Genomic DNA, 14987 nt, shown 5'->3' with positions numbered 1-14987 from the left:
AGATTAAAACATATAGTGTACATTGAAACATGTAGTGAAATGCATTGTTGGTGTCAAATCACATCAGTGAGGGTTATGGTGAGCAGCTAGCGAGTGTCACTGTGCTGCTGGTGCCAATGTAGCATTCTCACAACTTACCAATCCTAATCTTTACCCCTTTGGAATGTGGGTGGAAATCAGAGCGCCCGGAGGAAACCCACAAAATCATAGGGAAAACATACAAAGTCCTCACAGACAGTGGCAGAAGATGGACCCAGGTTGCTGGGTTGTTGTCATGGGAGAGGTGTGGGACAGGTGGCAGAGAAGGAGTGGCAGGGGCAGGGGTTGGCACAGGTGCAGACACACCCAGCCTTGAGACACTGGGGGAGGGTCATTTGATTCCAAACAATTGGTTTAGTGATCATTGCAGAACGTCTCCCTGATGTTTCCCGCTCCCTTCCCACTCCTTCCCCTCTCCCTGCCCCCTCCTACTCACAGTCCACAATAGAGACCCATACCAGAATCAGGTTTATCATCACTCACATATAATGTCAGGTTTTTTTTTGTGGCAGCAGTATATTGCAATATATAAAAGTACTACAGTACTGTGCAAAGGTCTTGGGCAACCTAACTATATATATGTGCCTTTAAAAATGCAAACACGAGGAAATCTGCAGATGCTAGGAATTCAAGCTACACGCACACAAATGCTGGTGGAACACAGCAGGCCAGGCAGCATCTATAGGAAGAAGCACAGTCGACATTTCAGGCTGAGACCCTTCGTCAGGACTGACTTCTTTCAGTTAGTCCTGATGAAGGGACGGCTCGAAATGTTGACTGTACTTCTCCCTATAGATGCTGCCTGGCCTGCTGTGTTCCACCAGCATTTTGTGTGTGTTGCTTATATATATGTGCCTAATACTTCTGCACAGTACTGTATTTCTAATTTTTTTTCAGAATTGGGTTTATTATCAGTGTGTTACATGGCTTGATAGCAGTCAGTGTGAAGACAGTGAATTACTATAAATTACAAAATAAATAGTGTCTTAGAAGGAGTAATGAGATAGTGTTCATGAGTTCATGGGCCATTCAGAAATCTGATGATGGAGAGAAGAGTTTTTGCTGGAACACAAAACAAAATAAAACAGTCTATTTTAGTGCAAAGTGGTCATAGTGTTGCTGAACTGCTGTGACTTGGGTTGTGCTGAGCGTTCAAGAACTGAATGGTTGAAGGGAAGGGGAAAGTTGAAGTGACGCAGGGAGACCGTGGTGTAGGTGGTATTTGGAAAGTTTGCCTTCGTCAGTCAGGGCATAGGCTCAAAGGTTCAAATTAATTTTATTATCAAAGTACATATATGCCACCAGACAACCCGAGGCTCATTTTCTCATGGACATTTGCAGTAAGTACAAAGAAATACTGTAGAATCAATGGAGAACCACACAACAAATATGGATAAACGATCAGTGCAAAAGACAATATAAAAAAGAGAAATAAAGTAATAATAATAAATAAATAAGCAATATATATTGAGAAATGAGCTGTAGAGTCTTAGGGTTGAGGAATCAGTTTAGTGTAGGGGTGAGTCGAACTATCTTCTCTGGTTCAGGAGCCTGATGATTGAGGGGTAATGACCGTTCCTGAACTTGATGGTGTGGGTCCTGAGGCTCCTGCACCTTCTTCCTGATGGCAGCACCGAGGGGAGAGCATGTCCTGTATGGTGGGGGTCCTTGATGATGGTTACTGCTTTCCTGCGACAGTGCTCCTTGCAAATAGATCTGGAGCATCGTGTGACCACTGTGCAAGACCCTGATGAGAGGCGCTTGGAGCACCGTGAGGAGTTCTAGTCACTGAACTATAGAAAAGATGTGACCAAACTGGAAAGGAGGGTGTTGCCAGGATTGTCGGGCTAATGTTATAAGGAGAGGCATTTTGTGTGTGTCGCTCTGGATAGTATGTGGCTGATCCCCCTGGAATGCAGCAGGCTGAGGAATGCTCTTACTGAGGGGTATAAAATCATGAGGTGCATAGATTGGGTGAATGGATCCGGGGTAGGGGAGTCTAAAACCCGACATGAGGTGAGAGAGGAGAGGGTTATAAAGAGGAACACACACAAAATGCTGGAGGATCTCATTAGGTCAGGCAGCGTCTATGGAGGAGAATAAACAGGCAACATTTCGGGCCAAAATCCCTCATCAGAACAAATTCATCCAGCTTTTTGTGTGTGTTATTCAAAATATTGAAGGGGTCTGAGGGGCAAATTGTAGGTATCTATGGAAAAAGCTGCCAGAAGAAGTGATAGGGACAATCACATTTAGATAGATGCATGAGTAGCAAAGGTATTCAGACTGCTATTAAGTTTTTCTGTTCATATCTTAAACCCATCGTGTGCAGGTGCAACCATCCCAACTCTGTCCTGACTGATGAAGGCCAGCGTGCCAAAGGCTGGCTTCACCACTCTGTCTGCCTGAGATAGCGGATGCTGGAAATCCAGAGCAATACAGACAAAATGCTGGAGGAACTCAGCAGGTCGGGCAGCATCTATGGAGGAGGGAGAATAAACAGTCGACGTTTTGGGCTGAGACTCTTCATCAGGGCTCAGTCATCCCCACCCACCCACCTTTCACTTCACCTGGTTTCACCTATCACCTGCCAGTTTGTACTCTTCCCCCCCCCCGATCTTCTTGTTCTGGATTTTACCCCCTTCCTTTCCAGTCTTGATGAAGGGCCTCAGCCCGAAAGGTCGACCGTTTATTCCTCTTCATAGATATTGCTCGATTTACTGAATTCCTCCAGCATTTTGCGTGTGCTACCTGAGACACCACTTTCAAACAACCATGTATTTATTCTGTGGGCCTTCTGTTCTACAACATTCCCCAGTGCCCTACCATTCACTGAAATTCCCACCTTGGTTTGTTTTGAGTCAGGAAGCAGCTCTAGCTTCCGGTCAAGATGGTGCCAAGTTGCGATGTCCATCAAGGTCGTGGTCCAGACTTAGTTGGTTTTGGGGACTGCACGGGAAGCTGGGGGTCAGGTTAGTGTTTAGGGGTAGAGTTGAGGGGGAGTTAGAGGTAGGGCTGGAGAGCTTCATGGTTGAAGGAGCTCCATAGGTGGATGTTGAGTCGGGAAGTACTGTGGATGAAAATCAGTGAGCCCTATGGTTAATGACTGAGGTTGGTGGGTCCCGTGGATGAGGTTTGGTGACCACTTTTCCCCTGTCCACCATAAGTGAGATCCCCCAGTTTGGTGAGTTCAGGATTGGAGGTCCTTGCGGGCGCAAGGCATTAAGTCTGGAGTCGCCCTCACCCCATCCAGGTCAATGAGTCCCTGGGTCAGAGGTCTGTGCCAGTACAGAGTTTGAGGCCTGGAATTCGGGGTCCCATGAGTTGTGAGTCCTGGGGTTGATACTGACGATTGAAGGTCAAAGTTGAACACTGAAGTCAGCGAGTCTGGAAGACAAGGTTCGATGGTCGAAGCTCTGGGTTGGCGTGTCCAGAACTTGGAGGCTTGATGTCTGCGAGTCTATGAGTAGACTGAAGTCTGGAGGTCAGACGGTGGCCTCTGTCCTGGGGTTGGAGGCTTGTCGATGTGTGTGAGAGGGAGAAAGGGGCTTGATTTCCTTTCCAACACAAAATGCTGGAGGAACTCAGCAGGTCAGGCACCATCTATGGAAACGAATAAACAGTTGATGTTTCAGGCTGAGACCCTTCTCCAGGACTTGTGTTTTCATCTTGTTGTTCAGAAGAGTATTGTGGGTTTGCTATATTAGCACCGGAATGTGTGGCAAAACTTGTGGGCTGCCCCCAGCACTTCCTTAGCTGGTAATGCAAGTGACGTATTTCACTGTACGTTTCGATGTACGTGTGATCAATAAGTTGATCCCAATCTGAACCTGAATCTAATTTTGCGATACTTTGCGGCACCTGACGAAAGGAAATAACCTGCTTTCTCTGTCCTTCCCGCAGGACGTATGCCGCTGCAAACATCAGCACTAACCTTTACGTCGTGACGGAACCCTGGCTCTTCTCACTGGTGTGGTGCGCAGGGGCCCACTCGGTCATCACCAACGACCCCCAGAGGCTGAGGGAGCTCCACAGGCCCTGGTTCCTAATGGTAAGTGCTCCTTGCTCAAGGATTTCTGCAGGCTCCCTCTGCCGGTGTGAACCACTGTTGTTGAGGTGTAAACTCATTGCTGCTTCCTGCAGAATTCGGACTCGGATTTATTCATCATACGTACATCAAACGCAGTGAAACTATGAACATACACGAGGATGTTCTGTGGGTAGCCGCCAATGTCACCAGACATGCTGGCACCAGCGTAGCATACCCACAACGCTCAGCAGAACAACATAAAACTCAACAACTAACAAAACAACACCATCAAAATGTCCTGTTCATCCCTCCCACCCACCTGCAAACACACAAAGTCCTTTAACCTCACGACAGGCCTTGTCTGGCCTCCAGCTTCTAGCAGACTTGTGGATTTGCAGGCATTGTGCTTTTCGACTTCTCCGGCAGACTCGCAGAAATTCGCAGATTCGAGCTGTGACCTTCTGGACTTCCGATCAACCGTCGGGCTTCGATCTGGATTCTGATTTACTCTCGGCCTCACTCTTTGGTGTCAACCCAGAGCTCTCCGATGACAACAAATGAAGACCCTAGATCAGATCCTGAACTCCTGCCTTGCCGATGATGAGACCCTAAGAGCAGGGCAGCCACTGGAAAACTGCTGGCCCTGAGGGAATTACAATCTTGTTTGTATTATTGAACATAGAGCAGTGCAGACTCTGGCCCACAATGGTCTGTTGACATTTAGCCTACTCCAAAATCAATCTAACCCTTCCCTCTTACACAACCCTCCATTTTTTTCATCAATCACATGCCTATCTAAGAGTCTTTTAAATATCCCTAATGTATCTGCCTCTGCTACAACCCTTGGCAGCTCTATCAAGTTGCCTCTCGTCCTCCTTCACTCTAACCAATGAAGGGCTTCAATGGCTCTTCACCCAACCCTGGAACATCTGGACAGCAAAATGCCTACATCAGGATGCCCTTTATTGAATACAGCTCGGCATTCAATACCATCATCCCCTGAAAGCTAATAAATAAGCTTCAGCAGCTTAGCCTTAATACCTCCATGTGCAATTGGATCCTTGGTTTCAAGATTTGTAGAACCCAATCAGTCCTGATTGGCAGCAATATCTCCATAACGTCCATCAGCATAGGTGCACCACAAGGTTGTGTGCTTAGCCCCCTGCTCTGCTGGCTTTACACTCATGACTGTGAGGCTAAACACAACTCTAATACCATTTTAGCTTTGCAGATGACACCATTGATGTGGGTTGAATCAAAGGCTGTGATGAATCAGCATACAGGAGGGAGACTGAAACTCTGGCTAAGTGTTGTCATACCAACAACCTCTCGCTCAATGTCAGCAAGACCAAGGAGCTGACTACTGACTTCAGGAGGAGGAAACCAGAAGTTCGTGAGCTAGTCCTCATCAAGGGATCAGAGCTGGAAAGGGTCACCAACTTTTAATTCCTCTGTGTACTCATTTCAGAGGATCTGTCCTGGGCCCAGCATATAAGTGCAATTACAAAGAAAGCATGGCAGCACCTCTACTTTACAAGTTTGCAAAGATTTGGAATGACATCCAAAACTTTGACAAACTTTGACAGATGTGTGGTGGAAGTTATATTGACTGGTTGCATCACTGCCTGCTATGGAAACATCAATGCCCTTGAACAGAACATCCCACAAAAAGTAGTGGATATGGCCCAGTCCATCACGGTTAAGACATTGAGCACATTTAGCACAGAGCACTGTTGCAGGAAATCAGCATCCATCATTAAGGACCCCCACCACCCAGACCTTGCTTGCTTCTCACTGCTGCAATCAGGAAGAAAATACAGGATCCTCAGGTCCCACCACCAAGTTCAGGAATATTTATTACTCCTCAACCATCAGGCTCTTGAACCAGGGGGATAACTTAACTCAACTTCACTTGCCCCATCACTGAACTGTTCTCGCAATCTATGGACTGACTTTCAAGGTCTCTTCATGTGATATTCTTGATATTTATTGCTTATTTATTTGTTACTATTATTTTCTTTTGATTTTTTCATAGAACATAGAATAGTACAGCACATTACAGGCCCTTCGGCCCACAATGTTGTGCTGACCCTCAAACCCTTTTCATGGTTGTCTTTTACACACTGGTTGCTCGTCCATCCTGTTGTAGTCTTTCATTGATGCTATTATGTTTCATGGATTTACTGTCTATGCTCACAAGAAAATAAACCTCACAGTTGTATATGATGACATATACTGTACATATGTACTTTGATAATAAATTTACTTTGTACCTTGAAAGAGAAAAGCCCTAACTTGCTCAATCTAGCATCATATAACATGCGCTCTAAACCAGGCACCATCCTGGTAAATCTCCTCGGTACCCTTTCTAAATCTTCTGCAACCTTCCTACTTCTACTTCTGTCACAGAACAACTGATATACAGTGCCTATAAAAAGTATTCACCCATGTTTTCATGTTTTATTGTTTTACGACATTGAATCACAGTGGATTTAAGTTGGGTTTTTTGACACTGTTCAATGGAAAAGAGTCTTTCCTGTCAAAGTGAAAACAAATTTCTACAAGTTGGTCTAAATTTATTACAATTATTAAACACTGAATAATTGATTGTATAATTACCACTTTCAAGTCAGTATTTAGTAGATGCATATTTGGCAGCAATTACAGCCTTGAGTCTGTGTGGCTAGGTCTCTATCAGCTTTGCACATCTGGACACTGCAATTTTTCCCCATTCTTCTTCACAAAACTGCTATTGCTCTGTCAGATAGCGTGGGGTTCGTGAGTGAACAGTCCTTTTCAAGTCCAGCCACAAATTCTCAATTGGATTGAGGTCTGGACTCTGACTTGGCCATTCCAGGACATTAACTTTATTGTTTTTAAGCCATTCCTGTGTAGCTTTGGCTTTATGCTTGGGGTCATTGTCTTGCTGGAAAACAAATCTTCTCCCAAGTCGCAGTTCTGTTGCAGGCTGCATCAGGCTTTCCTCCAGGATGTCCCTGTATTTTGCTACATTCACTTTACCCTCTACCTTCGCAAGTGTTCCAGGGCCTGCTGCAGTGAAGCATCCCCACAGCATGATGCAGCCACCACCGTGCTTCATGGTAGGGATGGGGTGTGGAGTTTGGTTTATGCCAAACATAGTGTTTAGTCTGATGGCCAAAAAGCTCAATTTTGGTTTCATCAGACCATAGAACCCTCTTCCAGCTGACTTCAGAGTCTCCCACATGCCTTCTGGCAAACTCTAGCTGAGATTTCATGTGAGTTTTTTCAACAGTGGCTTTCTTTTTGCTACTCTCCGATAAAGCTGTGACTGGTGAAGCACCCGGGCAACAGTTGTTGTATGTATGGTCTCTTCCATCTCAGCCACTGAAACTTGTAACTATTCCAGAGTTGTCATGGGTCTCTTGGTGGCCTCCCTATCTCATCCCCTTCTTGCACAATCACTCAGCTTTTGAGGACGTCCTGCTCTGTACGGATTTACAGCTGTGCCATGTTCTTTCTATTTCATGGTGACTGAGTTATCTGTACTCCAAGGGATAATCCACGACTTGGAAATTTTCTTGTATCCATCTCTGGACTTGATTTCAATAATCTTTTCGCGGAGTTGCTTGGAGTGTTCACTTATCATCCTGGTGTAGTTTTTGCCAGGATACTGACTCACCAGCAGTTGGACCTTCCAGATACAGGTGTATTTTTACTACAATGAATTGGACACAGGTCTCCAAAAACAGATCTCCATTTAACTAATTATGTGATTTCTTAAACCAATTGGCTGCACTGGTGATGATTTGCTGTGTCATTTTAAAGTGGGGTGAATACTTATTGATGCACCATCAATAACTCACTCTGAGACGTAAAGGCGAGATATCGGCTTTTATTGACTGGAAGAAGGAACAAGCAGTGAGTGACCACCATACGACATCCTGGAGACTGAGAGGCCGGGCTCAGGCCTCAATCGCCTTTATACAGGGGTCAGTGGGAGGAGCCACAGGAGCAGTCAGCAGGGGGCGTGTCCAGACAGGTATATGTAGTTCACCACATTTATGCAATCAATTATTTTGTGTTTTATATTTGTAACTAATTTAGATCACTTTGTAGAGATCTGTTTTCACTCTGACACATAGGAGATTTTTCTGTTGACCAATGTCAAAAAAGCCTAATTAAATCCACTGTGACTCAATGTTGTAAAACAATAAAACACGAAAACTTCCAAGTGGGATGACTACCTTTTATAGGCACAGTACCGTACTGTGCAAAAAGTCTTAGGCACATATACTGTATATAACTGGGGAGCCTAAGACCTTTGCACAGTACTTCTGCCGCAAAAAAAAAGACAAATTTCATGACATATGTGAGCGATGATAAACCTGTTTCAGATATGGGTCTCTATTGTGGTCTGTCCACGGTTTTATAGAGTTGCAACATTATCTCGTTCAATGTTACCAAACTGAATCACCTAACTAATAAAGACCAACGCACCATATGCCACCTTAAGAACGCTATCAACCTGCATGGCAATTTTGAGGGATCCATGGACTTGGACATTCCCTCTGTTCCTCTGCACTGCTGGGAATTCTGCCATTAACTCAGTATTCTGCCTTCAAATATTGCACTTTCCAAAGTACAACTAAATCACTTCACACTTGTCGGGGCTGAACCCCATCTGCCACCTTTCATGTTCCAGTGTAACTGCTGCCATTTTCCTTCCTGCCGGTAGAAGTCATGGGTTTGGAAGGTGATGTCAAGAGTTGCCCGGCCAAGTAAATGGAATGAGTTTAGTAGATGGTACACACTGTGCACGCTGTGGTGGATGTTTTGGGTGTGGGTGAGTCCAGTAGCAGTAGACGGGAAAGTTCTGAATACCTTCACACTGAAGTGGCATCTTTCACCTTTTTGATGTTCCAGACCCCATCTCAGTACAGAGCGATGTGGATTTCATCGGACATTGTATCGGCAGTGTTGATCACGCTGACATTTATATTCCAGTGGTAGGTGACATTTGAATTTGTGGCTTGTGAGTCTCAGAGTCATAAGATTATTGTTTTAAACACAAGAGATTCTGCAGATACTGGAAACCCATTTGAACACATACTGGAGGAACTTAGCAGGTCAGGGAGCATCTATGGAGAGGAACAAACAGTCATTATTTCAGGCTGAGTCTCTTTATCAGTATCATAGCCCAACAAGTCAACTGTTTATTCCTCTCTATAGATTATTGTTTTAGATCCCTCTCTGGGGTCAGAGAATAATAGACGATAGAAACAGGCCATTTGGCCTAACCTGTCCATGGCAACCATGATGCTCTCCTCAACTAGCCCCATTTGCCTGCATTTGGCCCGTATTCACCTTCAGGGTTTCCCAACCTTTTTTTATGCTGTGGATCGCTACAGAGGGGTCCATGGACCTCAGGTTGGGAACCCCCTACTCTAAACCATTTCTCATAAAGTGTTTTAAATGTTGTTAATTATACCAGCCTCAACCACTTCCTCTGGCAGTTCCTCTATTTATGTACCGCCCTCTGTGTGAAGTAATTGCCCCTCGCGTCCCATTTAAATTCTTCCCCTTTCACCTTAAACCTATGCCTTGTAGTTTTCAATTCCCCTTCCCTGTGGAAAATGACAGCGTGTGTCCCTCATGATTTTGTACGCCTCTACACTCAGTGGCCACTTTATCAGGTACCGGAATGTTCTGCATATCTGTGGTCTTCCTAAAGGTTCATCACTGTTGTAATGCATAGTTGTTTGAGTTACTGTCACCTTCCTGAGAGCTTGAACCGGTCTGACAATCTTCCTCCGACCTCTCTCATGAACACGGTGTCTTTGCCCACAGAATTGTCGCTCACTGGATGTTTTTTTGCTTTCACGCCATTCTCTGGAAACTCTGGAGATGGTTGTGCATGTAAATCTCAGGAAATCACCAGTTTGAGAACTCAAACCACCCTGTCTGGTGCTAACAATCACTCCAGGGTCAAATTCTTTCCCAGTCTGATGCTTGGTCTGAACAGCAACTGATCCTCTTGACCATGCCTGCATGCACTGAGTTGCTGCCCCATGATTAGCCGATTAGATATTTGCACTATTAAGCAGGTGTACAGGTTACCTAATAAAATGGTCACTGAGTGTATGTTAAAACTCCAACTGGTTCAGTGATATATTTCAGAGCAGGAAGTTTGTTCTTATCCAGTCTGGTTCAGATGTATCCAAACCCAGAAATATGGGTAACTCAACCATTTCTTCAGTTCAGGTGGAATGAGGGATGGACGATGAGCACCGGCAGCAAAGGTTTAGGCTGAGAAATGTTGACTGTTTATTTATTTCCATGGATGCTGCCTGACCTGTTGAATTCCTCCAGCATTTTGTGTGTGTATTAGAAATGATTTCCAGCATCTGCAGAATCCCATGTCTCAAATGTTGCCAGCAATGTCCAATAAACAAACGAGAGTGTGAATAAAAATACTGGTCTCAATAACCAGTAAGAGCATGAGACCATAAAATGTGAGTGCATTATTAGGCCATTCAGCCCATCCAGTCTGTTCTGCCATTCAATCCATTTTCAACTCCATTCTCCTGTCTTTTTGCCCATTACCCTTACCAATCAAGAACCTATCAACCTCTGCCTCAAATACAGCCTAAGACTTGGCTCCACAGCTTCCATAGCAGTGAATTCCATAAATTCACCACTCTCTGGCTGAAGAAATTCCTCCTCATTTATTTTCTAAAGGGACTTCCCTCTATTCTGAGGCCATCCCCTCAGACTCTACACCTTCCCATTATTGAAAACTCACTGGATTCTTTTCTCATAACCCAGGCAGTTTTCTGAAGCCCATTGACAAGATATTCTGTCCCTTTGCCTTTGTCCCTTAATCTGAGAGCAGTTTTGGACCCCTTATCTAAGAAAGGCTGTGCTGACATTGGAGAGGGCCCAAAGGAGGTTCGTGAAAGTGATCTTGGGAACAAAAGGGTTAATGTATGATGACTAATCAGAGCTGCAGAGGATCTTGGGATTTCTTGCAGGCGGAGTCAGCAGTAAGGAAGGCAAATGCAATGTTAGCAATCATTTTGAGAGGACTAGAATATAAAAGCAAGGATGAAATGCTGAGGCTTTGTGAGGCATTGCTCAGATCGCATTTGGAGTATTGTGAGCAGTTTGGGATCCTTATCTAAGAAAGGATGTGCTGGCATTGAAGGGATTCCAGAAGAGATTCACAAGAATGATCCCAGGATGGAAAGGGTTAATATGTGAAGGACCTTTTTATAGCTTTGTGCCTATACTCAGTGGAGTTTAGAAGAACTGTGTGTGTGTTGGGGGGGGGAGATCTCATTAAAACCCACAGAATATCAAAAAATTTAGATAGACTGGACATGGAGAGGATATTTCCAACAGTAAAGAAGTCTAGGATTTACATAGGATTAGTGTAAATAGATGGTTAATGGTCAATACAGACTCTGGGATGAAGGGCGTGTTTCCTCTCCCAATGATAGTGAAAATGATTATAGGGTGGTATGGTAACGTAGTGGTTAGTACAACACCTTGTAGTACCAGAGACTTGGGTTCGATTCCTGCTGCTGCCTGTAAGGAGTTTGTACATTCTTCCGTGATTTCCTCCAGGTGCTCCGGTTTCCTCCCACAGTCCAAAGACGGTAGGTTAAGCGGTCATTGTAAATTGGCCTGTGATTAAGCTCGGGTTAAATCAGGCATTGCTGGGCGGCGTGGCTCGAATGGTTGGGAGGGCCTAGATGGCACTGTATCTCAAAATAAAAATTTGATATGAAATTATATTTTAATTGTAAGGTTTTCCCATCTTAGGATGTCTCGAAGTGTCTTAAATGAAGTATATGATTGCCGTGTTTGAGGGCTGTGCAGCTGCAATGACCTGCATTCGATGCTGACCTCGGATGCTATCTTTGTGGAGTTTGTCCCCTGTGAGGAAGAGGCTCTATTAACTGTTCACTGTGCTATCCTCCTTCACCATGACCAGCCTGTCATTTTGAAAGCAGACAGCGCTGGCCTGTCTCTTCTCCCTCCCTGCTTCCCTTTCTTCTGCTGTCCACTCTCCTCTCCTATCAGATCCCTTCTTCTTTAGCACTTTACCTTTCCCACCCACCTGGCTCCAGCTTCCAGCTATCCTACTTCCCTTCATCCCCCCCCCCCACCCTTTCCTTCTGGTGTCTTCCCCCTTCCTTTCCAGTCTTAAAGAAGGGTCTTGGCCCAAACTGTTCACTCAATTCCACAAACATTGCCTGACCTGCTGAGTTCCTCCAGCATTTTGCATGTGTTGCTCTGGATTTCCAGCGTCTGCAGACTTTCTCACCTTCAGTGAGGGATTTACTTCTGTTCTGCCTTTTCACTCAGGTGGAGGGAAAATGGGTTTGCCTGTCACCCCAGCATGAAGCGGAGGGAAAAAGGAATTTACAGCAAGTTCCGAACAGGTATGTGTCCCTCAGACAGGACAAGGTATGTTGGACAGGGCCTTCAAACGTGGCAAAGGAAATCTTCAACTTGGTGTTCGAGTTTATCTGAAAATCAGAATCAGGCTTATCATCAATGACGTATATTGTGAAATTTGTTTTGCAGCAGCAATACATGGAATTATTTAAAGTTACAATAAGAAATCTGTATCAAAAACAAAGTGCAAAAAGAGAGCAAAGTAGTGAGGTAGTGTTTGTGGGTTCATTCAGAAAACTGATAGCAGAGTGACAGAAGGCATTCCTAAACCCTTGAGTACGTCTTCAGAAACGTAAGGTGATAGTAGAAAGGATAATTAAAAATTTGACCTTCCAATCACAAGTTGATCTCTAAGTCAAGTTTATTGTCATCTGAACAACTCGGTGAGGTATGGGTGCAATGAAAAAGCTGCTTGCAGCAGCATCACAGGTCCAGACATAAATAAATTATACACAAAATAGAAATTATATACAAATTAGACAAGACAGCGAGGTGAGAGAGAGGAAAAAAAGGACCTTGCTAAAACAAGACCTTAATGCAAAGAGAAAGACAGAGAAACAAGTCCATCGTAGTGCAGGAGTTGGTCTGTAGTGTCAAAGAACCACATGTTGGACCTCCTGTGCCACGCTTTCCACTTCTTAAGAAAGCAGTATTAATTAATCATCAAAAGACTGTGAAAGGCTTTGGAATGATTCCAGAATGTAAAAAGCATAATTTGGATAAGAGGCATAGAGTGGACAGCCAGAGACTTTTTCCCAGGGCAGAAAGGGCTAATATGAGGGGGCATAATTTCAAGATGATTGGAGGAAAGCAAAGGGAGGATGTCAGATTTTTTTTTACACAGAGATTGGTGGGTGCACAGAACACGCTGCCAGGGGTGATGGTTCAGGTGGATATATTAGGGATATCGAAGCAAAAATTAGCAAAAAGTAGCAAAATTTAGTGGGAGGTTAGAGGATTGCATAGGTTTTAAAAACTAACGGAAAACAACTAAACAACTATAAGGAGAGAAAAATAAAATATGGAGTTAAGTTAGGCCATAATAGCAGAGGATGCCAAAAAATTTTTCTAAACATATCAAGAGTAAAAGAGAGGCAAGTGTAAATATTGGACTATTGAAAAATGACATTGGACAGTTAGTACTGGGGGAAAAATAAATGGTGGATGAGCTTGATAAGCATTTTCTATCAGTGGAAGCTATTAGTAGTACGCCAGAGGTTTGAGGGAGTCAGAGGGCAGAATGAATTGCTGTCACTAAGGTGAAGGTGCTTGGGCAGATGAAAGGTCTGACTGACAGACAGACATACTTTATTGATCCCGAGGGAAAACGGGTTTCGTTACAGTCGCACCAACCAAGAATACTGTAGAAATATAGCAATATAAAACCATAAATAATTAAATAATAATAAGTAAATTATTCCAAGTCGAAATAAGTCCAGGACCAGCCTGTTGGCTCAGGGTGTCTGACACTCCGAGGGAGGAGTTGTAAAGATAAGTCACCTGGACTAGATGGACTATACCCGAGGATTCTAAAAGACATTGCTGAAGATATTGTGGAGGCATTAGTAATGATCTTTCAAGATTCACTAGATTCTGGAATGTTTCTGGAGAACTGGAAAATTGCAATGTCACTCCACTCTTCAAGAAGCAGGGTAGGCAGAGGGAAGGAAATTAGAGGCCTTTTAGCCTGACTTCGGTGGTTGGGAAGATGTTGGAGACCATTATTAAGGATGAGGTTTCATGATACTTGGGGGTGCATAATAAAGTAGACCAAAGTCAGCATGGTTTCGTTAATAGGAAATAACTAACAAATCTGTTGGAATTCTTTGAGGAAGTAACAAACAGGATAGACAAAGGAGACTCAGTGAATGTTGTCAGTGAAGGATTTTCAGAAAGCCTTTGACAGGGTGCTGCATACAAAGCTGCTTAACAAGATAAGTGCCCATAGGAAAGATATTAGCATAGATAGAAGATTGGCTGAATGGCAGCAGACGAAGAGTCGGAATAAAGGGGGCCTATTCCAGTTGGCTGCCAGTGACTAGTGATGATCTGCAGGGGCTGGTATTGGGATGCCTTCTTTTCATCTTGTGTGTTAATGATTTGGCTTTGTGGGCAAGTTTGCACACGGTGCAAAGATAGGTACCGGGGCAGGTTGTATTGAGAAAACAGGGAGACTGCAGAGGGACTGGGACAGGTTGGGAGAATGGCCAACAAGGTGGAAGATGGAATATAATGCAGGGAACTGTATGATCAAGCACTTTAGTAGGAGGTATAAAGGAGAAAATTATTCTTAAAATGGGAAGAATATTTAAAAATCAGAGGTACAAAAGGATTTGGGAGTCATTGTGCAGGATTTCCTAAAAGTTAATTTGCAGGTTGAGTTGTCGGTAAGGAAGGTAAATGCAATGTTAACATTCACTTCACGAGGACAGGAATACAAGAGCAAGGATGTAATGCCGAGGCTTTATAAGAC

At 44.1% G+C, this 14987-nt stretch overlaps 1 protein-coding gene across 4 annotated transcripts in view; it reads left to right on the top strand.

The window, feature by feature from the left end:
- The window catches only part of gdpd4a (glycerophosphodiester phosphodiesterase domain containing 4a), a 143683-nt gene that overhangs the window by 125955 nt on the left and 2741 nt on the right, over nt 1–14987 (top strand). For all 4 annotated transcript variants that reach the window (XM_059963730.1, XM_059963731.1, XM_059963733.1 and 1 more), the window contains 3 exons: nt 3943–4090; nt 8975–9057; nt 12422–12498. In XM_059963730.1, coding sequence (XP_059819713.1) covers nt 3943–4090; nt 8975–9057; nt 12422–12498 — 308 coding nt within the window. The remainder of the gene's footprint in view (nt 1–3942; nt 4091–8974; nt 9058–12421; nt 12499–14987) is intronic.

The sequence above is a fragment of the Hypanus sabinus genome, chromosome 3, assembly GCF_030144855.1.
Source record: "Hypanus sabinus isolate sHypSab1 chromosome 3, sHypSab1.hap1, whole genome shotgun sequence".
Classification (NCBI taxonomy): domain Eukaryota; kingdom Metazoa; phylum Chordata; class Chondrichthyes; order Myliobatiformes; family Dasyatidae; genus Hypanus; species Hypanus sabinus.
This window is presented reverse-complemented; position numbering and strand designations above follow the sequence as displayed.